General features: G+C 34.0%; 1 protein-coding gene across 6 annotated transcripts in view; it reads right to left on the bottom strand.

Annotated features, from left to right (window-relative positions):
* SCN1A (sodium voltage-gated channel alpha subunit 1) overlaps positions 1–26,259 on the bottom strand; it is a 129,191-nt gene that overhangs the window by 59,053 nt on the left and 43,879 nt on the right. For all 6 annotated transcript variants that reach the window (XM_064382644.1, XM_064382646.1, XM_064382648.1 and 3 more), the window contains exons 2-5: positions 21,677–21,735; positions 17,297–17,609; positions 2,908–3,025; positions 781–871 (exon numbers count right to left, since the gene is read on the bottom strand). In XM_064382644.1, the coding sequence (XP_064238714.1) occupies positions 781–871; positions 2,908–3,025; positions 17,297–17,560 (473 nt within the window). In that variant the 5' untranslated portion in view covers positions 17,561–17,609; positions 21,677–21,735. The remainder of the gene's footprint in view (positions 1–780; positions 872–2,907; positions 3,026–17,296; positions 17,610–21,676; positions 21,736–26,259) is intronic.

Here is a 26,259-nt window from a genome sequence, read left to right as displayed (position 1 = left end):
CACGCCAACCTAATACTTACTTCTGTAGTTGTTAGGGTTGGGTCAGCAGCTATATAGTAACAGGCATTACAAATGGGAAGTGTGGGCAGGTAAACAGCTATGGGTAGAGTAGCCCAGCTGCAGTTATCACAAATCTGGCCTCTCTGCCTTGAAGGAATCCCCAGAACAGAGAGACCGTCAATATAGTTAGTAATGCATCTGGTTTCTGAAAGCTCTACAAAAAGTCCATTTCTGTTAGTTTAGTCTTCAGTCTACTGAATTTTCAAGTTCTACAATCCTGAAACTTTGGATTATTTTTCAATTCGTTGGTGACCACACTTGGAACTGATATTGGCCTGACATGAATTGGATGTGCCTGATGGAAATGAAAACTTTGTGTGGTTCAATATTGTCTCCACATGGCATTTGTAACTAATGCTTTTTGATTCTTGACTCAATGAATTTACCTGGAATTTAACTGGAACAAAGGTCTAACACACTGGCTCTTTTCTGGAATTGCTTTGACCACATTTGTTTTGGCTACTGTAGATTTTAAGGGAAAAGGGGTAAATGTCCAAGAGTGGTGGTCTTCTGTTGAACACCAGGTACAGGTGAAAGAGAGATGTAATCAGATTTAATGCCAGTAGGCGGGAGGGCCAATGAGCATTGTCCTCTTGCTGCATAACTGTCTAGAAATGGCTTTAACAAAATGCTTTTCAGTTTTATTTTAAGAATACTTTAAGACATAGTTTCAAAATCTCAAATGTATATCTGTTATTAAAAAATATAAGTTGAACTTACTCTACATTCTTTGTCCAATCAGGAGGGCTACTCATTGTCATAAACACACAGTTTGTCAAAATAGTGCACATAATTAGCATGCTGAATAATGTAGGTTATTGTTAAGGAACACACAAAAGAAAATCCAAATCCAAGTGTTATATTACAAGAAGCTAACATTGAAAAGCTTAGCCAAAACTCAAGGATAAATGCATTGTGGGCAGGTCATCTAATCTCTTTACATTTCAATTTTGTCCATGTGTAAAATGTGGATAATATCAGTATAAGGTGTTGTTTTTACAACTATTATTAAATCAATATATTCACCTCACAGAGAACTTCAGTAAGAAGACTATTTTTGTGTCACCTGAAGTTGCATAGTTTTTCAGCAGAAAGTATTGACTTGAACTCATTCAGGTGAATAAACTAGTAAATTGTGGAGGAAGGGCACTTATCTGCAATATTGTAATTTCTTAAACACATCTTATCCAACATAGTTCAATGCATGAAAAAAAATTTGTGGTATAAGTAACTGTAATGCTAATTGTTGGGTTGCTCTATTTTGACTGGATTTATACAAGTGCAGCAGCATTGGCTAATATTAAAAGTGAATATTCTTGAAGGTTAGCACTTAACGTGATGGAAATGTAATTAAAATTCAACATAGCAAAGTGATGTTGGCCAAGTGACTCAACCTCTCTGTGCCATTGCCTCATATCTCTTCCTACTTTTCGGTAATGGATCTAAAAATGTGGTCATTTTGTCATGTAATCATTTTCACATGAAGATTACATGAGTTAATATATTGGAAATATATTGGAAATGCTTGGAACAGTACTCGTAAGTAAATAAATATACTCTAAGTGGTACCTAAAACAAATGAACAGACATAACAGAATTATATAGCTGAAAGGGAACTTAGAAAACAATTAGTTTCATCACTATAATTTTAGAATCAGAGAAATAAGGCCTATCTAAGCTCTAGAGGAATTAGATAAGGGCCCAGGCCTAGAATATACGTTTTCTGCATTGATATCCAATATTTGCTCCACTATAGTTTACTGCCAAAACAAAAATTTTCCATAGCTGTAAAAAAAAGTTTTCATCAAATGACCACATGATGGCACTCGGAATACAAACTGGGATAAGGAAACTTCCATAAGGGTAAAAACCCTCATCATATGATTTTTATGTTTCAAATCTTTTAATTTTAGTAATAGCATATTTATACCACTAAGAAATTTCTTGCTATCGGCTTAAAATTAGAATGGCCTTTTAAATTTTAGAATCCTTTAAAAAAAGTAGTATGAGCTTATGATAATTATAATGGTATTTTTATATCTATTATTGTCAAAGCTATCAAACGAGATACAATTAGAAATGAATTGTTTTACTAAATTGATCAACAAATGAATTAATTGTGGAGTCCTTTTTAACACCAGTGGAATCATGAAGCCAAATCCCTTAAGACCATTTGGAAATATATGCCAACTTCTTTCATTAACTTCCAGAGTCTTTCCTAAGCAATCAGTTTTGCATGGCAGCATCATAACTCATGACTTGAATTTGAAATTCAGCCAATATTCCAGTACTTCCTTTACAACAATCATCAGGAAATTTCAAGAATTAACTAAGTACTGGCCAAAGTCTCCTGACATTCTCTGACAGAAAATATGCTTAAATGTTTATTCTAAGATACCTTGTTTTATATCATAACTATGGATAAACTCGGGTATGGAGGTAGATTTTTCTGTTATTATATCACTGCTCACTGCAAATTTTATACCATCACAAATTTCGTATAAAGGTAAAGGTAAAGGTAAATATGGCTATCTTACTCTAGATTTGTAGGATTATATATATATAAGTATTTTTAGAAAAATAACAAAAGTACATAAATCCATACATGTATGTGTGTGTGTATATATATACATATATATATATATAATGTTAAAGAGTGTGTATTTCAGTAATGTCTATGTGATTAATCAACTTTAAGAATAAGGATTATGTGACAAAGATGCAAAATGAGAGTGATGAAAACCATAGAATGTGGACATTTCCTAACTTAATTTTACATTTAGCTACAAAGTACTTACAGATTATTATGTGCAAACAGTTAATATTAATCACTTGAAAAAGGATATGAATGTACCAAAATCTTAATAGCTATTTTCCTAAGAGGATTGAAGGGAGTTAAAATGTACAGGGCAGAGGTGGCACTGAACCGGAAGATGGCCTTCCCTTTATTCAATACTATAAAAGTCTGGAAGACAGGAACACAACATAGAAGTATGAAAGTATAAACTGCTTAATCTCTATTATCTACTTTCTGTTACTTGTCATAATAAATTATTCTAAAGTTAAATGAGAAACCAGCACAATCACAGTTTCTAATGTGCACCGTGAAAACAAACTGTCACTGGATCTCTTCTTAATTATAGAGGAAATCCAGTGCTACCACTTACCTTTTACCTGATACTTACCCTCATTTTTATTGTACATAAGACATTTAGCCAAGAGAAGTCATTTATTTTCTGGATATTTTAAATGTGTGAGTTAAATGAAAGTCTTAATTGGGTGCACATTTCATTTCATTCCAAAAAACTTAAGGCATGACATTCTTTTTATAGTGATTTCAGCTTTCCCAATTCAAATATCTTGAAAATTAATCATTCAGTAGAACTGATACTATTTTTGAAGTAAAGATTGTTTTTACCATCTATTCTCATAAAATAAACATTATCACTCTCTTCATAATAGGAAATAAAAACAGCCACCATCAAACCAACTCTTGAGTTAGATGGATGTAATCCAATAATTGATTTCTCGAGGCCAAGTTCCCTGGAGAGTATCCGTTGACCAGGAGTGCTAAATTCTGTACTGGGATTTCTGAGTTAGCTGACATATTGAATTCTAATCCCAATTGACTTCCTATTTTATGCAGTGCTTGCTTATCCCAGAGGAAAAGCTCAAAGCCCCTGAAGAATCCAGGATCCATGAATGTGAATGAAATTCCTTCCAAAAATTCGACTTACTTGAGATAAATTGGCAGTGGGCAGACAAAAAATTAAAGAAGGAACATGCAAAGGTGTAAAAAGCACTCTGACTCAGTGTTTCCCGAGGTGTTTACTTACATTTAGACAGAGCCAGGGAGAAAGCCTTTATCTCTGTGAAGAACATATCTGGGCAAGGAAATTTTAAGCTTCTTCATTTTAAATTCACCCATTCTTCAAAAGCTCTCTTTTTTAAGCCTTAGGGTGCATATCTGCACAGATCATGTTATGATACAGCAAGCATTAACTTGATGTTTATTTTCTACTAAGAATCTTCAAGAATATTTTATTGTCTATAGTCTTAGGTCATTAACAGATTTCTACTTTCAGGATTTTCTAAATTCAAGTAAAGCAACCCCACCTTACCCCTCCTTCGATAAATATTTATGGAGTTGCTGTTTGAAAATTAAGCACTTTCTATCTGGCATGGGTAGAAGTGTCCTAAATTGGTTGTGAAAGTGTGGTCCTCCAATCAGTGCTGGTTGCCATTCCTTCCTGGCCAGTGACAAGGTTAAGTAAAGATATGGAGAGTCCATGTTTAGAAATTTGTAAAGCAATTTGACCAATTAATGTTGTGTCTGTTTACTTTAATAACAAAAAAGGGGGCATGTAGTGGTGGGCCTGTTTTTTATTTCAGTTTTCTAGAAATTAATTTTTATTTCATTTTATAGAAGAATAGAGACCTCACCTTCTCAACAGAGTTTGAGAAGCACTGCTTCAAGTCTCACCTGTGCCTGCATTCCCTCTATTATCTTTGAAGGAGTATGAGTTCAGAAAACAAACACAACTTTATCACAAAGTCCATTTGAAGGAAGGGAGAATTTCACCTGTGCTTACTAGAGGAACAATCACCTATGTCAGCAATATCAGCTATATTTTCCTGATCCATTCAGGGATTCTGTCCTTGAACGCCATTGTGAGATCATCATAAAATCTGGACAGACTTGTGCAATGCAAATGCCTTTGCTGTGGGGAATGTGAGCATGTAAGGATAAAGTGAGCTTGTTCAGGACTGAATACGGTCCACCTTTCAAATCTACTGCATATGCTTCCTTTCCTCCGAAATATGCTGAGTAAAATCTGATAGAAATATTGGTGGCTCAGGTAAGAGAACCAGTAAAATATAACGCAGAATATATATATTTTAAAATAAGAATATCTTCATTTCAAATAATATTAAAAGCTAATTTTGAAACAAGTACTAGTAATACAAAGAGATAATGAGAAAGTAATGATAATCCATAGATGGTCTAGATCGTGGGCTGGAGTGTGAAGATGACCAAGATGGTACTGATTATAGCTCTGTGGATGAGGAAAATAAACAGGCTCATCCTAAGGAGACAGGACCATACTTAGAAGAGAACACCCGTGATGTTGGCTGCTTGGCGACTATTCAACCAATAATAAATGGTAATAAATGATTGAAATAGAAAAGATGGATGAGGAGTGGTAAAGCAAAAGTCAATGCTAGCGAAATAAAAGAAGAGAGAGGGGAAAATTTCTGCCCTGAGAACTAAAAAGTAAAAGAGACAAGAAAGATTCAGAAATGAAACACAAAATGGTCCAAAAAGGGAGTCTGCCTAGAAGTAAAAAGAGCAGAGGATACTAGACAAAAACGGGGGGAAGGTGGGGACAGAGAGAAATCTGTTAAAGGACACAAAATTACAGCTAGATAGGAGCAATACATTCTAGCTTTCTACACCACTATAGAATGACTTTGGTTAACAATAATTTATTATATAGTTCCAAATAGCTAGAAGGAAGATATTGAATGTTCTCAACACAAAAAATGATGAATGTCCCCGTCTCTACTAAAAAAAAAAAAAAAATACAAAAATTAGCTGGGCATGGTAGTGCGTGCCTGTAATCCCAGCTACTCGGGAGGCTGAGGCAGGAGAATTGCCTGAACCCAGGAGGCAGAGGTTGCGGTGAGCACTCTAGCCTGGGTAACAAGAGCGAAACTCCATCAAAAAAAAAAAAAAAAAAAAAAATGATAAATGTTTGAGATGATGGATATGCTAATTACTCTGATCTGATTACTATATATCATATGTGTTGAAACCACTATATACCTCATGAATAGGTACAATTAGAGTGTGGCCGATTAAAAAGATAAGATGAAAGGAGGTATAAAGGGCTGAAACTCAGCAATGTGAGTTTAATGAAACCAAAGCACTCCCAATGCTTATATGTGATTCTAAACCTAAAAGTCCTTTGACATAGAGAAAATTAATACTTCAACACAAAAGTTAAAAACAAATGGCATACTTGTCAATTGTTCAAGCCTCAGATAAAAACATTTACTGATTTTACAGTGTATTCCCTTTATTCATTTATAAAATTTAAAGAATGTGTAGAAGATTATTTTGTAACAAGATATCTATGTGCAATGGGAGAATATTTGCAAGTCGAATTTATAAATGGAATTAGTAAGGTTTTGCTGTATAACTGTGCTTGTTTTGCTTTAATTTTTCATAAGACATACTGTTGTGCAAGACATCCCTGTTACCCAGGAAGCTAACAATAAGGCCAACATTAAAGGACCATTTTTCATAGGATTTCTTCTGTGAGAACTCTGCTTTTCTCAGACTGAACCATACATGCTTATGGACAAACTTTGTAGATGTAGCCTTAAGGTGTTGATGGATTTATTTTAAACAGCCTTCCAATGAAGCAAATGTACCCAGACTTGTATAGCAACCCAATATGCAGAATTTTAAATATGATGGCACTTTCATGTCAGTAAGTTCCATTTGGAATGTCAATTTTATTATTTGAAATTGAGCTTATGTTTATTTCCTCATTTGTCTGTACCTTACTTCCTTGTAATTGCTTACATAGCCAAGAAGCCAATCATTCACTTTATAAATGTTAAGAATTAATAAAATAATACTTGTTTCCAGACCAGGCCCAGTGGCTCACCCCTTTAATCCCAGCACTTTGGGACGCTGAGGTGGATGGATCATGAGGTCAAAAGATCAAGACCATTCTGGTCAACATGGTGAAATCCCATCTCTACTAAAACTATAAAAATTAGCTGGGCGTGGTGGTGCATGCCTTTAGTCACAGCTACTCAGGAGGCTGAGGCAGGAGAATCACTTGAACCCAGAAGGCAGAGATTGCAGTGAGCTGAGATCTTGCCACTACACTCCAGCATGACAACAGAGCGAGACTCAGTCTCAAGAAAAAAAAAAAAGATGCTTGTTTCCAAGGACTAGTGGTATTGATGATATTAAAGGGTGGAAGAGCCTGAAGGAAATACTGTTTACTTACAACAAATACTTAAGTAACTCTAGAGTTTTCAAATATATAGATATTTGCCTTCCCGCTATACATGTAAGAAAGGGCTCCAAGAGGGAAGAGTTCAAAGACTAGCTAAGAAATTGCTGTACCTTAAACTGTATTAACAATTATTATGTAGCTTTAAACTAATCAAGATTTATGAACTATTTAATTGGGTGACTTTTTAAAAACATTTTAAAAGAATGTATTGGTTAGCTTATAGTGAAGTAACTTAACATCTTTTTAATCTAATTAGTTCAACAAAGACTTCATTAATAAAACTTATCAAGATAATTTTTATTGCATTAAGTCACTTGCATAAAAAAGAAACAGTTCAAAATTGGTGGTCGAGGAGAAAAGATTAATACAGTAGTATCTAGCTCAAAACAAACCCCTCATTACAACCCAAGGCTTATAGGAACATTGCCATTGCTAGCTCCACTTACAAGCATCAAGACTTTGCGGTTTAGTACAATTCAGGCACATCTATGACTATTCTTAATATTTGTCCTTCAGTTCATTTGTTATAGGGCCAAAACAAATGCTTTAATTGCAGTTCTACAAAGAAATAGAACTGTTCAAAATCAGTAACATCATTTTAACACATAGATAATTTTCTGCTTCAAAACAAATTTTGAAGCATGGCATTGTGACTGAGGTTGCAACTAGATTTTATATATGAAAAATCACTTTATGGATTTATTTGCAGGAATGTAACATTCATACAATAGGGGTTGTTCTAGCTGGTCACTTATGTCTTCATATACATGTACCAAATTTATTGAGCACATATATGATTAGTTGATAATTATGTAAAAGCATTGCAGACATCCAGAAACAAGCAAGGACCTAGTTTAGGTCCAATTGTTAATTTCAATTGATTTCAACTGAAAATACATGTATTAACTATTTAGTACAACATTTGCCACACCTTTACAGTCTAAAGAGAAAACAAAGATACCTAGGTTATGACACCAAGACATTTATAAACTAGGGGATGGTCAACTATTTGAATTAATAGAAGATAAGATAGAGGAATTGGCCTAGACCAGCACTTTCCAATAGAAATATAATGTAAGCTACACATCTGAGCTACAGGTATGATTTTAAATTTCCCGAGAGCCATATTAAAAGAAAAACAAAGCAGGTGAAAATAATTTAACAGTGTATTTTTAACCCAACATATCTGAATTATTATCATTTGGAAATAAAATTGATATGAAAATTACTGAGATATATTATTTATTTTTTATACTAAGTCATAGGTCTTTGAAATCTGGACTTACACGTACATATTTCAAACACTCAATAGCTACACAAGGCTAATTAATCTCTACTGTATTGGGCAGCACAGACCTAAATTTAAAGCATCTATTGTTTAATAAGGTCTTCAGCAATCCTTGCCATGTAAAAATAATTTCTGGTTTTAAAGAAAAAGCAAGAAGGAAGTTACATAGAAAAATCAGTAATAACCCTGGTAATTAACAGTTTAATAATCTGGGAAGCAATATTATGAAAATGTAAGTATGATTTGTTTTGTCTTATGTTAAAAGTGCAAACTCTGGAATCAGATTTCTGGTTCAAAAACTGACTTTGCTGCCTTCTAGCAGTGTGATCCTAAACAGATTACTTAACTTTCTGTGACTCAGATACCTCACTTGAAAACAGAATAAACCTACTTAAGCTTATAGAGGTGATGTGATTCCAATTTAATTGGTCAGATTTTGATACCTAGTTTTTATACTTTAAATAAATAGCCCAGATGATTCTGCCATAGCAAGGCTGTGAATCTGTTTTTGTTATTTAATGGCTATAAAAAAAATCACAAGCCATTGCCCAAATTATCAATGATTATGTTGTACACGTGGGTTGAAATCTTGCCCCTTGATCTAACTGTACAGTTACTAAGAAAATCAGTATGTTATGATTTGGTAGAAATTATTGTTTATGAAAATATACTGGTTATTATTTAGTAATCTTTTCTTGTTTCTGGGTTTATAGAAAGTGATTTGTTTACAATTTTTCCCAGGATGGACATTGCATTTACCAAGCCATGGTTTTCCAGTTTCTTTTTCTCACTTAAGTATAGCCATTACCTTAACCTTTATTTCACCTAGGGGCCATATTCCTCAAAGTACATAGTTTAAACATAAGCTCTAATTTTGTGTTTCAGCTAAACGTTATGGAAATATTGCCAAATAACAGGACTGACTCCAAATTTATTGCACTTTCCTACTCTTAAAGTATATCTAATGGCAAAGACAAGAAATAACACAGGAAGGTGAGCTACGATGATGAACAATACACAACATGTAGAATGTAACTACTGGTTGGTTACATTTATCCTTTAGCCTCAAAGTTTAAAACAGACAATTTTCAACTTGTACATGAGTTGTGCTCCAAAAATGCATTTGGAAGTCAGTTGTTTGGAACTTTGAACATATATTCCCACAGATACACATATATTACTAGATGCCTGAGTCTATCAAACTATTAATGAAGTACAATTAATGGCACTGCAAAACTTTATCACTATGTGTTAAGAAAGTGTTACTCTGAAAATGGCAGAGTTTTCTCCTTGAAATAGCCCTGGCAGTCAGACCAGGGAAATTATCCGGCTCTAGCTCCTACCCAGAAGTGGTATTAACTTTTTCATAGCTCTAAGCTGCTGGCTTGGGAAGAGGGTCCAGCATGAAGGGGCAGAAGGAGAGCCATGCGGCAATAGGAGAGATGCTTCAAAGTTTTGGGTGTGAAAAGCAACGTAGACAGTCAAGAGATTCCTAGTATAATATATAACTCTGGGGACATTTCTTATGCTGGACCAGTTCCATGGTATAGAATTTTTTTCCCAAGGACTTTAAAATGGTCTCACCTACTTCCCTTTGCATTTATTATAGCCTGTGAGTTCAAGCCAAGATTTTCTTCCTTTTCTGGCTCAGTGGGGGATGACAAGTTTTCGTGCAGGTTTTCTACCTGACGCTGAAGAGAGCATGCCATACTTAATATTTTTTTCTCTCCTCATCTCATTCAGTTTTTCCCTTTCAACCAGGGATAGTAAGACTGAAGAACAATCTGTGTCACTTGCCTACATGTGGCCCACCAAGCTTTAATATATAGCCTTCACTTAATGACAGATGTGGTCCTTAAGCCACAGATTACAAACTAAAATACCCACCAAGGCTAAATGACAGTAGGTACCCGACAATTTTAGGCATATAAGTCATTGATGCCTGAAATGATATTCCAAGAGAAATTCTTGTATAAATAATTTTATGTGTGTGTGCAATATCTTCTGACGTATAAATGCCAGAAAATAATTCAACATTATAAATAATAATGTTAGTTTAATAAAACATGTCTGTTGTCTCCATGTCTCATAGTCAGTTTTTAAAAATTTTACCATAAGATCACACAAAAGAGAAGAATTTGTACCTAAAGAAGAATCTGTAAAATTGCTTGTTCCTATGCTTTAGCTGGGTGGCATGAGGGAGGGTTGGGGCCAGTGGAGGAGGTAACTCTGCAGAAGCTGCCTAGCTAGAAAGTGCCTAGCTAGGCTTTTGTCAGCCAAGGCTGCGGAGCCTTTAACCTCTTCTCCAGCAGAGAGAAGAAACTATAACCATAAGGAAAAAGAATAAAATCTGTAGCTGAAACATTTTTCAGCTATATATCATCACTATGTACATTCCCTGGATCTGCTACACTATTATATGGTCAGTTAATTTTTTTTTTTGGTTGGAAAGAACACATTTGAGTCTAGCTTGATTACAAGGTTGCTGTGTGAGAACTATGAGCAAATTATTCCCCTCAATTTCTCCATCTCAGAGGAGAAGATTATATAATATCAATCTCAGGGATTGTTTTGAGGATGAAGTGAAATAAAACATGTGAATGCCCTTTGTGAATTCTAAAGTGCCAATAAAAATATAAGGATTAAAATATTTAAAATGTGTCTCTGTATTCTAACTCTTAAATATACACATATAAGAACATTTCTGTTTCTCCAAGCATGGACAATTTTCGTATTGGAATTTTCAGGTTCAACATCTTTCTTCTCAAACTTCCTATCTAAGAAAACAAGGCCAGCAGCTTCCTTCTGTCTGACACCTAAACATCACACCTCCAAAACCAATTCTGAGTCTATCCATTATTCTCCATCTCCATTGCCAAATTGCTAGACCAAGCATAAAACTCCTAAATTTCTCCATAGAGAAGCCGAGTGATTTTTAACAATGTAAAGTGAACCATGTTACTCCTGTACTCAAATACTTGTTGGGAATTCATTTTGTTTTAAGATAACCTTCAAATTCTTTGTACTGAAAGAGCCCCTTTACCTAGCCTAGGTCTACCTCTCCACCCTCACCTTATTCTCTTCTTAAGTATTACCGGTCAATTTGATTGTATGTCTTCTTCTATGCTGTTCTCTTTCATTGGAAGATTCTCCTTTCCCTTCTCCCTTTAGCTTTCAGATCCCAATTTAAATGCCATTTCCTTACAGAGGCACACAATTTAAATTTCCTGAATTGATCCTCTTTGAAAATAGGCACTTATTACCCTATTGGAATTTATTGGGAAAGAAACTTTTCTAATTATTTTAGTAGCTAATCTAGATCACTGAGTGTCTGAGATTTTAGTTTTTACAAAGGCAGGAAACAGACAAATGGTGAAGTGATCAGTAAGGGTTTGGGAAATACTGCCAGCCTAGGAGACAAGAATCACATCTTGCAAAATGGCCTGAGCAGGAAACAGGAAGAACAGCTATAGGCTTATTTAGATTCTATCACTGACTTCTCTTTTCCACTGCTATGATTACTGCTACGACAGCAAAACCAAACTAGCATGGCAATGGGCCATGGAAACTCACTGGTCTAGTTTTAAAACTAGTCTCTGTTACTAAATAGTTTTGTGATCTTAGGCAAATTATTTAAATTCAGTTTTATTATTTTTAAATAAAGACAAGATCTATCTTGAAAGGACATGATACATGGATTAAATAAGAACAGTAATTATCCTATTATATATTATACATAGCATGTAGAGTATATAGTTTGGTTTTTTTTTTTTTGACTGCTTAGGACATGTTTTCTAACAGTTCCTATTCTCTTCCTTTTGGAGAAAACCTCTGCCCCACTGTCTGCCTGTGTGGCTTGGTAGAGCTGACCCACCCCTTGGCACACAGGGCAGCATGTGGTAGATACCATCTCATACCAAGGAGACCATCACATACTGCTGACCAAAGTGAGTGGTTCAGAGGAGGCCATGTGACCTAATTAGAACCAATTCTAGGACTTCCAACTTCTGTTAGAGCTTTTGAAGAAAACGTGATCTTTTTTTTTTTTTTTTTTTTTTTTTGATGGACAAAGGGCAGTGCTTACAAGGCTGTAGGATGTTAGTTTAGTACCACTGGAGGCTTTCTTCCATCTTGTGGAAGAGCCAGCCTGCAAATGAAGTCAGCATAGGTGAAAGCAGAGCTAAACATGGAAAAGGACTGCCCTCACAATACCATTTGAGATACTGGATATTTTGATATTAAAACCAGATTCACTAGACACTTTTCCTTTATTTTTTCCCCAAAAGTTGCTTCTGTTGGGTTTTGGTCACTTTCAATGGAAGAATCTCCTATTGATAAGGCAGATACTAAAAAAATGCTAACTATCATTTTGTTTAACAACATCACCATCTTGGGACTGTTTCTGAGACAGAGACGGGGAGTGACAAAGGAAAAAGAAGCACAAGGAGGAAACAGTGCATAGGGAGGAGAAAGACAAGGAAGTCAACTACAGGGTCATGGATGTAAGGGAGAGTCTGGGTGACTTGTAGTTCTAGAGGAGCTAATGATATGCAAAGAACAACTACACACTGGAGACTGGCCACATGACACTTTGTAGAATTATAAGCTTTTAATAATCACCTACTTTTCTGATTTTCTATCAATTACTTTTGCAAGAAAAACTCCATAATTGCAATTAAAAATAAAACAAACTCTCTCCACCCAATTTAACAGCTAAAAACTCCTGTGTCAGTGATAGAGCACACATGAATTTGAAATCACAAATTCATATGTGACTTCTCATGCAGCCCAACAAAGAGAGAGTGTGCATCTTTTTTGGACAGCTGATAGAAAGAGAGAATAAGTTACTTTTAAGTGGTCCATAAGACTTTTTAAAAATGAATACATTTTGGCACTCCATAATTAACAAACATCCTTTTTTACTACAGATCTAAAATAGTTCATTCTATTTCAAGTAAACTGTCACATTGTTAAAATGATATTTTCTTCCATGGTAATAATGAGTCATCTGTAATTTTAACAAGAACATAAGAAGGAAGACATTTTCTGTAATAAAGAGTGGGTAAAGAATTTGTATGTAGAGCCAAATGGTACAAAATCAACCCAAGCTATGAAACGAAACTGTGAAAAAAAGTCCCATGAGGGGAACAAAGGTGTGTTCACAAGCTAAAATGTGCCTTCCTACACAGCTAAAGTAAATAAACAAACAAAGGGAACCCAATATGGAATCATGTTTTAAAGACCACTGAATCAGAGCTAACATGATATGAAAAAATACTGTCATTGTATTATGACAGCATTTTTTCCCCGAGTTTTTAACCTGGAACTCGGAAGGCTTAAAACATCTGGGGGTCTAAAAACCTAATGCTTTTGTGCATCAGGAATGCTCATGAGATGATTGCTACTATTTCTTCAGTTACTACTACAACATTACTGAACATGGATTAAACTACTTTAACAATTTTGGTAGAATATTTGAACATTACATAATTTGCACATCTTAAACTGGGACAAAGAGGATAAAAATATGTGGGCATATGCCATTGGAAAGTACGCCCTCAGCGGTGACATTTTTATAAGCTCACTGACATTGCCTTCATAAAAGATCACAGAGAGCTTCAGTGTGGTGGTTGTGTTGTTATCCACATAAATTCCTTGCATGTACACTACTGCACTTTAACCTAAAATACAATGTAAGGAACAGATTCTGCAAATATATTTACAGTTGAGTTGCTCTGTTTATTCTACATATTGTTAAGAAAGAAACCAGAATCTTTGTATACAGATACAAATGACACATTAACTTGTACTAGAGTTCAACTTTAGGGAAATCACTATTCTAACTGCATATTCCATTTCACTCAGGCAAACCCAATCCACACACCTAATATCAGCAGTAGTGGAAAATCTCATCCTAAGAAACATTTTTTCTGGTGACGTTTGAACTATTTGACCGTTTTGCTGTGTCAAGAGTACTTTGTATGTGTACTGCATTGTTTTAATGAAGATCACCCAGCCAATGTCAGATAACCCAGTCACTAAAATAAAATTAGTCATATTGAAAGAAATATTCATTCTTTTTAAAAGGTTCAGATTTTGCTAAGCATTCCAGCTTTAGTCAGAGCAAATTAATTCAGAGTTTAAGAACATTCTTCAATATTGAAATAATCCAATTACAAAAGAAAATCAAAGACAGAAAAAAGTGTACAGGCAACTTATAAAAGTCTTAAGACATAGAAATGCAGAAGAAGGAAATTTCAAACACATAACTCAATCATGTGTTCTACGCACCCCATATTAGTTTTTAAGGATTTCTGCCCTGCAAAACGCTTCATTTGACTTGCTGTTGAATGACTTACATTTGAAGATTTGCCTGGTGTCAGCTCAATGTGAAAGCCATGAATATACCTTACCTTGGGGAACACTCTTTCCTGATAACAATATTTCTCTTATCAGGTTGTTCTACTTGCACACTGTGATTTGTTCCAAAATGGCAAAATGCTTTTCCTTCCTCATACCATGTGCATTTGAAGATAAGACAGAAGATGTTAAGAGCAAGTTTAGAAATGAGCCCAACAAAGTTTATAAGGGTTTCCTCCACACAAGAATCTGGCTGTCACTTCATCAGAGTTGGTCTTTCGCCCTCAGTTATAAGACATTTCTTTTGAGTATTTTGAAAATGTTTGCATAATTTTGTTTTACATCTGTCTTTATATCTTTTGTTATATATAATTCATTATAAACCAACTATGGACTGTTTCGATTGGGGACATCCCCTCGAGACAATCACTTTTATCATTCTGAAAGCTCTTTAATTAAAAAAAAAAGATTGATTAGATGTTCTGGTTTTCAGATGAAGAATGTTTACCTTTGTCAACATGCATTAGTTTGGTCTTTCTCAAAACATTCATTCATTGTTTTACACATAAGCACACAGCATAAAAGCAGAGACACTAAATTTCTTTCCTGTTTGATTAAGGGATAGATGCCGGGTGGCTTTAACCATATTTAGTTTCTGTTTGCTACCAAAAAGGTGAGGACCTGGTGTCTGGGGGTAGGAAAAGGCCTGTTGAGGATGGAGCCCACTAACACATCCCAAGAACAGCCTCTGAATAGACTAGAAGTATCCAATGGCTAAAAATACAGTAGCATACTCTATGCTATGAATGAATTTCTGTCTGGAACACATCAGAGTCTTTGCTTCAATACTAGTCATTTTAAATGAGTTAAAATGTTTAAACAATTGGATTATGTGCATTTTTACTTTTCTTATACAAACAAAGTCCTCATAGTTTGCTTAATTTGGGCTTTGGCTTTTTATATATATTAATTTTCAAAAAACTGATTTAATAATAAAGTGCAACTTTTCTCATAACTTAAATGGCAGTTATGAGATTAATAATCTCTTCCCAACTAAGATTTGACAATATGGTATTCAAAAGTAAAATTAGAAGAAAAATGAAATACATGGAACAGGATCCATCCCTTCCTCTACTGTAAAATGAATAGACTAGTTTTTAAAAAGAGAAAATGTGTTATACTTAAACTGACTATATCCTGAACAGTTACAAAAAATCTGAACTTAAGGCTAGTCATCCTTCTGTGAGGCTGTTGTCTCTGAAACTATAGTTGCCAATCAGAAGTGATTTATAAAACTGCCTCAAATCTACATATTACAAATGCCAAACTGTTGCCTGCATTTGACAAGGACTAACTTCATACAGAACTGGGCCAGAAACAAAGAGAGTCCCTAAAAGTCTAGGGCATATTTTAATATTCATGTCTAACAAAAAATTTATTTGTGCCCTACCTTTCCACTAAGATTCACAAATGCATTGTGTCAGGTGAAAAAGAAAATGTTACAAATCACCTAAAGTCATACATTTAGTTTAAAATCAACAAAATAATCTTTTAAAATTTTTTTTATGCTTTTCTTTTTGGTTTGGTGAAAAGACAGTCAAAATGAAAAGTTGGATGCTTAATATAAGGTATTAGTTTCAAACATGGATACAAAAAAAAAAACACACATTCAGATATTGTTTATAGGTTCTTCAGATTATGACATATTTGTTAATTCTTACCAATATTAATACATTAGTACCAAAAGATTAAATAACTTGCAAAATTCTAGTTTATGTAAAAGTGTTATTTTACAGGTAAAAAAAATTTATTCAGGAAATTACTTGATTTATTGTTTATGACGTGACATAGAAATTGCAAACCCCATGGCATCAAATTTTGTTTCACAAAAAATTAGTACTAATATTTTCTATAGCCTTTATAACTCATATGATTTTGAGATTACCAAGTATTTCCAAGTACAGAAAGTCCAGAAAATTGCATAGTAAATCTAATCTGTGGAGAGAATGTGTCAATTTGTTAAATTAGCTGCCTATAATTTACTTTTTTTTTTTTTTAGATGGAGTCTCGCTCTGTCGCCAGGCTGGAGTGCAGTGGCATGATCTTGGCTCACTGCAACCTCCTCCTCCCAGGTTCAAGCGACTCCCCTGCCTCAGCATCCCAAGTAACTGGTACTACAGGCATGCGCCACCGTGCCTGGCTAATATTTTGTATTTTAGTAGAGACAGGGCTTCACCATGTTGCCCAGGATGGTCTCGATCTCCTGACATCGTGATCCACCGCCTCCGCCTCCCAAAGTGCTGGGATTACAGGCGTTCGCCACTGCGCCCGGCTTCTTTTTATTTGTCATCGTGCATTTGGAGCAGTTGCATATGCTATGATATAATCAATTCATTTTTCATGTATATGCATAAACCACACACAAATCTGTTTCATTTCTTAAACAGTATACTTAAGATTTTGTGCTAATTTGGCACGTGTTGGTGCTACAACAGTCCAAGGAATGCAGCAGGCAATTAGCAGCAAAATATGCTTGATAAAAAACACTCACTTTCTTATTGATATAGTAGGGGTCCAGGTCCTCCAGGGGTTCTGACACCATCTCTGGAGGAATGTCTCCATAAATAAATGGAAGGTTCTTTCCAGCTTCCAAGTCACTATTTGGCTTTGGGCCATTTTCATCATCATCTTTTTTGTCTGGTTTGGGATTCTTAGCCTTTTCTTCTGCAATGCGTCTTTCAATAGCCGCAAGAGATTCTCTGGTAAAGAATTTGAAGCTGTCAGGTCCTGGTGGTACAAGCACTGTTTGCTCCATCTTGTCATCCTGCACATTTTAATTACCATTTACTCTGCATATGAAATTCCTGAAATAAAAGGAATACAGATATTTTAAAGAGAAGATTAAGAGATGTTGATATAAATAAATTCTTGTCATGAAACATGAGGTAGAGGATTTAAATTTTTGTTTTCTTCTTAAATTGAAAGACAATTTCTAAAAAAAAAATGTTTAACAAAACCAGTTTCCGTGTTGAATTTTGTTAAGCATCCCACATTTATTAATTCTTGTGCTATCCTGATACAGGAACTGGGCCATGAGTTTTAAAGGTGGTTCAAATATGGCCTTAACCAAAGTAGATTAGACTAATTATCACTATTTCACCAATGAGCTATTCAGTCTGTGACATCCCTAGAAGATGGAGACTGTGTCTATAAAGACAAAGGAAAGCTCATTCAACAAGTATGAGGTGAAAAGAAATTGTCTCTGAGAGGACTTAAAATCTTACCCTCCAGGCTTGACAAGTGATTACTGGCCAAGATGGTCAGGATAGTTTGCAGTGACCAACCTTAGTGACCAATCAGTTAGTTACTGCTGTCCTGACTGGGCTTTAAACTATTCTAAGATTTGAGACGTCTGGAACTATGTCCTGCTCACTTCATTTGCCATGTGTAATTGGCTTACTTGAACACAAAGAAAAAGACAGTCTGCAGTTGGACAAATGCCATTTATGTGAGTAAGGAGAAAAAAACTAGTCTGGAAAGAAATTACTAGATTGAGGTGGGGGTGGAAGAAGATAACTGTAGGTGCAGGAGAGACAGCAGGATTCTCCTATTTCAGGAAAAATGATCAGAAAGAAGACAGGGTGCCATAAACTCAATAGAAACTAAAGTGTTTTTCTTCATTGAAGCAATAATGAAATTCTTGCTGATTCTATAGTTCTATAGTGCTAACCCTATCATGAAGGCCTGAGGCAGAACCCTCAACTCCATACAGCAGAGTCAGACCTGATCTGAAGCCAGATGCCAAATCCCAAATGTACTGTTTTAAGGCATATTTAATAGAAACTCACATTTTACCAATCTTACCCAGCCAAAACATCCCAGAGCCTAAGATACTGCTTGGGCATGAATTTTATTTGGAGACTGCATTAACTCATTAAGGTCAGCAAGCTATGGTACAGTTAATTACAGCTTTGGTGTATATGAACTGCAATAATAAAATTGCGGGCATAATTATTTTGTAAAGAATCCTACAGGGACCTCACATTTCAAGGAGGTTCTCATGGCTGTGAAAACTATGCTTTTCAGAATGGATAATCAAAAGAAGGGAGGATTCAAGTTTAAATTTGTACCCTTAGTCTATTAAGTGAAGTTTTCAGAGGTTCTTACAACTTAACCCACAGTTACTTAGGACCTGGAAGAATAGCTTGCCAGTAAATCAATGAAAACTGAATGTTCTGTCTACAAACTCTGGTTCCTCTAAAAGTCATCAGGAATATACTAACATTTCTTGTTATGCAAATAAAAGTTTAGGGATAACAAATATAGTACCTTTCTCCAAAAGAAAATAAAATATTTTGATATATATGTGTGTGTATATATATATATAGTTTTTATTTTTAAATAGCTTTTTAATAGAAAATATATGTAAATGATATAAATGCAAGCATTTAAAAGAAAATGTGGTATAATGTCTCCTTTTTACCTCACTTCCCCAGGCTCAATTCCCCTTCCTAGAGGCTACCACTGCTACCTATCTCCCATATATTTTTTCCAGATATATAATAGGTATATGCTAGAACATGACTGTATGTACACATATTCTACTTTAAAATACATATACAAACAGAATCTTATTATACAAACTGTTTTATACCAGTATTTTTTACTTAAAACATACATTAGAGCTCATTCATCTTAATTTTTATAGATTTGACTCATACCTATTACTGGCTACTTGGTTTTCCATTGCATGTTGTATGCCATAATTTATTTAACCAATTCTCTGAATGTGAGTATTTGGATTGTTTCCAAGCTAATAAATAAAGTTGCAATTAATACATTTTTACACACGTACTTTCAAATAATTGTGGATATATTTATAAAATTAATTTTTAAAGTTAGACTTGGCTTTGCAAAGAATGAATCTTTAATTATGATAGTCAATGCAAAACTACTCTCTATGGAGTTTATATGAACTTATTCTCCTGACAGCAACATAATAGAGTGCCTATTTATTCTCATCAATATAATGTGTAATCATATTTTTGATATTTCCAATCTGACAGGGACAAAGATGAGAACATACTACAGTTTTAATTTGCATTTGTCTTACTATGAGAAAAGTGGAACTTATTTTTCATATACTTAAGAATTATTTTTAATTTTCTTTCCTACAACTGTCTATTTAAAGAACAGCCCATTTTTCATTTTTTTTCAATCTATAGTATCTTTTAAGACAAAATATTAACTACTTGATTTTTTTGACGTGTGATGTTTTAATATATGTTTTTTGACTTTATGGTGCTTTGTGCTACAGATTTTAAAAGATTTAATTAAAAATGCTAACATTTTCATGTGATTATCTAATTCTTCTTTGGCTTCTGGATAATGCTTAGAAAGGCATCCAGAGGGATGGGCAGTAAGGGGTAGGAGAAAGAATATGAAATACATACGTTCATACACATGCATCTATATCACCTTTTCTTCTTGTATTTTTAGTATTTTGATGGTTTGGTGTTATAAATTAAAATATTTTATCTATTTGGAATTTATTTTCTATGTGGAGTGAGGTAGAGATAAAAAATAACTAAATAAATGCCAAGATAGTCCACGTGTTTGGATAAGAGTATTCAATATATCAAAGACACCAGTTCTTCCCAACTTGAACTAAAGATTTATTTCAATCTCTGTCAAAATCCCAGCAGTTAATTTGTGGATATTGATGAACCGATTTTAAATTTTATTTTGAAAGGTAAAAAAACCAAAAAAGCCAAAACAATGTTGAAGAAGAACAAAGTTGGAGGACTAACACTAACCCAACTTTAAGACTTACTATAAAGCTGCAGTAATCAACACAGTATGGTATTGACAAAAGAATAGATAAATGGATCAGTGGAACAGGATAGAGAGTGGAGAAGAAGACCCACATAATTACAGCCAACTGATCTTTGATAAAGAAGTAAGCTAGTAAAATGAACAAAAGATAGCCTTTTCAACAAGTATTGCTGGAATAACTAGATATCCAAATGCAAAAAAGTAAACCTAGAAATAGAGACCTTACAACTTTCACAAAAATTAACTCAAAATGGATCACAAACCTAAATGTAAAATGCAGAACTAAAAAGCGCCTAGAAAATATTATTGGAGAAAATCTAGCTGAGTCTAAATTTGTTGATAACTTTTTACTTTGTTTCCCTGGGAACTGCCTCATCCTCATATTTGAGTTCTGGAATATTTCTGGTGATAATCTCAGTACTGTATATTTGTTTCTAGTTTTCCAGGAATGGTGGTGAGGAGGAGCTGTGCCAGCTTGCAACTTCCTTGCCATTTTGGAATTAGAACTCAGGTGATGACTTTTTAGATATAACACCAAAGGTATGATGAGAAAAAAAGAATTGACAAACTGGACATCATTAAAATGAAAAACTTTTGCTCTGTGAAAGATACTTTCAAGAGAATGAGAAGGCAAACCACATACTGTGAAAAAAATATTTGCAAAAGATATGTATGATAAAGGACTGTTATCCCAAACATACAACAAATTCTTAAAACTCAGCAATAAGAAAATGAACAACCTGAATAAAAAATGGGCCAAAGACCTGAACAGACACTTCACCAAAGAAGATGCACAGGGGGCAAATAAGCATATGAGAAGATGCCCCATATCATATGTCACAAGTGAAATGCAAATTTAAATGATTAGATATCACTACACACCCATTAGAATGGTCAACGTCCAGAACTCTGGCAACATTAAATGCTGATGAGGATATGGAGCAATAGAAGCTCACATTCATTGCTAGTGGGCAGGCAAAATGGCATAGCAACTTGGAAGACATTTTAGCAGTTTCTTAAAAACCAAACATACTCTTACCATATGATCCAGCAATTGCATACCTTAGTATTTAACCCAAAGGAGTTGAAAACTTACGTCCACACAAAATCCTGCACACGGATGTATACAGCAGCTTTATTCATAATTGCACAAACCTGGAAGCAACCAAGATTTCCTTCAGTAGGTGAATGGATAAATAACCTGTGATACATTTAGACAATGGAATATTGCTCAGCATTAAAATAAATGAGATATCGAGCCATGAAAAGATATGGAGAAACTTTAAATACATATTACTAATTGAAAGAAGCAATCTAAAATGGACATATGGCATGATTCCAACTATATGACATTCTGGAAAAGACAAAACTATGGAGACAATAAAAAGATCAGTGGTTGCCAGGGCAATGATAATACTTTGCATCACACTATAATAGTGGAAACATGTAATTATACATTTGTCCAAACTCATAAAATGTACAATACCAAGATTGAATTCTAATATAAACTATGGACTTTGGATCATTCTGATACAGCAATGTGAGTTTATCAATTGTAACTATATACAATATCTAAACACTTTCCTTAAAATAGTTTTTGAATTAATGAGGACTTTGATTCTAATGTATATAACAATCATGTATGTTAAAATATACCTATATGCAGTATAGGTATATTTAAACTGCATTTTATTTATTAATTTAGGGAAAAATAATTTTCCCCAAAGTAATTTTCTTCCATTGTATTTCTTCTCTTCTAAATAGATTATTTTTACAGCTGTACGTATGTGCTACTCTGATGCAGAATACTGACAGTGGGGGAGGCTTTGTATGTGTAGAGGAAAGGGAAACTCTGTATTTTTCGCTTAATTTTGCTGTGAACCTAAAACTACTGCAAAACTAGTGTATTTTGAGGAGAAAAAATACAATGAAAGCTATGTTCCTAAATACAATGTAAGCATTTTTTAAAAGCTTTGAATAAACTAAAAAATAAATATAAATTGATGGAAAGGTATATCCTATTATTAGATAAGAATGCAATATCATAAAGATATTAAGATTCCCTAAATTAATAAATTAAATTCAATTTTGAAAAATAATCACAAAATTCATATGACTAGAGAAAGCTATTTGAAACTTCATATGGAAAAATAAGCAAATAAGAATAACCAGAAAAGTCTTAAAATGAATTTTGGTTTCAAGGTCCTCACTGATGCAAGAGCCATATAAAAGAGTGTTTAAAATTTCCGAATGATAGATTTTCCGATTTTTAAATTTATGTTCAGTTTTATTACATTATGATCTGATAAAATAGTTTGTACCATTTAAGTTTCTTGGTATTTGTTGTGATTTCTTTCTATCCTAATAGAGATTATTTTTAATGACTTTTCTAAGAAAATTAAAAAGAAACGTATTCTTTTTTTTAAAGCAGTAGAGTTCAGTGTATCTCAATTGTATATATATTATCTCTTATCTTATGTAGACCTCCTATGTCTGTATATATATTTATTCTACTTGATTGTTCCCAGTTGAGAGGTGAATTAATGTCTATTTTTAATTTGTTTTTATTTATTGTGATTTCTTTCATTTTTGTTCTATGAATTCCAATGCTGTATTATTTGATGTGTAGATAGCACTTATGTTATCTTTGGATCCTTGGAGTGAATTGAACCCCATACTTCTTTAAATGACCTTTGTTTATCTCACTATAGTTTCTTCCCTTTAAAGAAAACTTTGTCTCTTAGCATGCAATGACTTTAATTTCTATTTATTAGCATTTATCTAGTGTGTCTTTTTCTATCAGTTTGATTTCCTCCTTTTCATTTCACTGTTTTAGCACTTTCCTTAATCTGTATATGTTAGATATTATATATAGGTATATTTTAATACAGGTGATAATTATGATAATCACCATATTTCAAAGAGAGTGCCACATTTGATGTTATTGTTTATGAAGTTGTGTGAATGGGCAGAAACAGTTACTAAAAAGCTTCTAATTCTCCAGAAATTACTATATTTGAGAAAAGCTCCCCAAAGAAAATCTCCCAAGTCACTGGCTATTGTTTACTAGAGAAATAAACAACCAAGAAAGTAGAAGACAAGAATTCTACACTGACAAATATGATCAGTTCAAATGTATTATGTATAATTACAGATTAGTTAAGATACAAGAATTATATTCATATATGAGCAATATAACCCATATTATAATGAGATCATACTGATACTAGAAAAAGTATTTTTTTAACTCTTTTTTAAGTAGATTTTGTATTCAAATGCTACCTGAAAATAAACTATGTTATAGTAATTATAAGAATAAAACCAATTAAAATCCCAAAAGGTTAATTATGAAATACCCAAAAAATGTCAAATATCATTCAATATTAATATTTTTCAGTAATATGAAAAAATGTTCTATATTACATTTGAAATCTGTACTTATTCTATTAAAAATACAGAAATAAATCATGAATTTTTTACTTACACTTACGAAAGAGATTTCACTTCTTTATTCTAAAAATTTATAACTGAAGACATAATTGTCCCACTCTATGAAAATACATGTCACTAGATATGGGGTGGTAACCTTATATAATCTGCAGTTTTGGCTTATAGTTTTCTCTTTACATAAAAACCAGCATTTAAATATTTGATTACATAGAGGAGACCTTGCTCCTTTCAAAAGACAATGAAACTTTCCTAACAAGAGAAGACTTCAAAGAAAGAGGCCTTTTCAAGATGATTATGGGTATGCATTCAGACAAAATGAAATTATAAAGAGAACTAAGTAAGGATTAAAACATTAATTAGCTAGGATTAAAACATTACAAAGTTTATGTTAGCGAACATCAAATCTGAAGGAATCAAAAGAAATGTTGGGAATAAGTAGAGTAGCGGGCAATGGAAAACGGGAAGAAGAATGATTCTTTGGAGGACAAGCAAAACACATTAAAAGTGGAAATTAATTAGATAAGAAACCCTAAAGAAGACAGGAAAAAAAGAATCCAAAAGAAAATTAAATGGAAGTGAGCGATCATGGGAAAAAGATGGTAAGAAAATGAAGTGGAAATTTTGAGTGGAAAGAAATAGTAAAGTAATAGCAATAACATGACCAATATCAAATAATGTGGACAAAAGAATAATGAGGAAAAAATGTTAGGATGTAGAAATAATGAGTAAATAAATAATATAATTTCGTATTATCTAACTTAAAGAAAAAGAGGAAGGTAAATCTGTACCATTAGAATTATAGATTAGGAACACTGAACATTCTCGGAGGACTTTACAAGATCATCAAGTTAATACTGATACATTCAGTATCATTTCTAAGACTTTACTAATTCATTACTTATAATAAATGTTCTACTACTGGATGAAGTTTTGCTTCTGGGCATTATATATCTCTCTTTCCCGTAGAAGAGGATACATGTATTACATTCTGGGCTTGAGTAGGCGTTTATCACAGCCAAAAGATGTTTATACTGAGGTGACTGAGACTGATCAACCGCACAGATTTGATGACCATCAAAGTGCAGATGGAGGAGCTTCATTTAAAGTAACCTTAACCTATGAAGTCCCTGGGGCATCTGCATTTGTCAACTCAAACGGAAATATCTATGATAGCTCACAATGAAGTATTTTATTTTCTCTGTGGCATTCTGTAAAGGAAACCTTACAAATGCTTTGTACCTGAAGAAACCGGCCTTTCATAAGTTAATCATTATGCGGCTTTTTCCTTTGGGGAGCAGCTCTGTCTGTGACTACTTGGGCCTCTGTGGGTAGCTCTGTTTGGTTAATGGGTTTTTGGGCTTTCACACAAAGCTATATTCCCCACATAAACTTCTGTGAGATAAAAAGGGGATCTTTGCCGGGCGCGGTGGCTCACGCCTGTAATCCCAGCACTTTGGGAGGCCAAGGTGGGTGGATCACGAGGTCAAGAGATCGAGACCATCCTGGTCAACATGGTGAAACCCTGTCTCTACTAATACAAAACAAATTAGCTGGGCATGGTGGCGCGTGCCTGTAATCCCAGCTACTCGGGAGGTTGAGGCAGGAGAATTGCCTGAACCCAGGAGGCGGAGGTTGCGGTGAGCCGAGATCGCGCCATTGCACTCCAGCCTGGGTAACAAGAGCGAAACTCCGTCTCAAAAAAAAAAAAAAAAAAAAAAAGGGGGGGATCTTTGTCTTAGTCCTCTGATTAATTTTTCTTTGTTCAGAACCTGAGAAAGATGAATGAAATTTAATGTTTCCGTCCCTGAGAGACTCCCAACATCCACAACTTCCGTTTCTGATGCCATTGTGTATTTAAGTGAGGAATACCATAACTGAGGTAACATCTTGAGACTTTTTGGTTCAATAATGTCCTTACATTCCATGTTATTTTTAAAACCTAAAAGTAATTTCCCTTCCTCACTCCCAAGCCTCTCCTTACAGCTTGGTAAGACAATTAATTCTCTCATTTTCTCCTCCCAGTTTCCACTGCTATTGTTATGATCTATTAGAATAATTGCTATTATTTTATGCCTTATCTGACTCTAGAAGTGATTCGCAGGGAAAAAAATTACTAACCAATTGATTAGTGAACTGAATATAAAGTACAGCTTTTATGGGTTATTCACAGACAAGATTATATATAGTCCTTAATGTGATAGTTTTTTGCTGTTGATATGGAACAACTTT

This window comes from Aotus nancymaae, unplaced genomic scaffold, assembly GCF_030222135.1.
Source record: "Aotus nancymaae isolate 86718 unplaced genomic scaffold, 86718_ANA_hifiasm-v0.15.2.pri h1tg000029l, whole genome shotgun sequence".
Lineage (NCBI taxonomy): Eukaryota > Metazoa > Chordata > Mammalia > Primates > Aotidae > Aotus > Aotus nancymaae.
The sequence above is the reverse complement of the archived record's forward strand: the minus strand, read 5'-3'. Positions and strand labels throughout refer to the sequence as shown.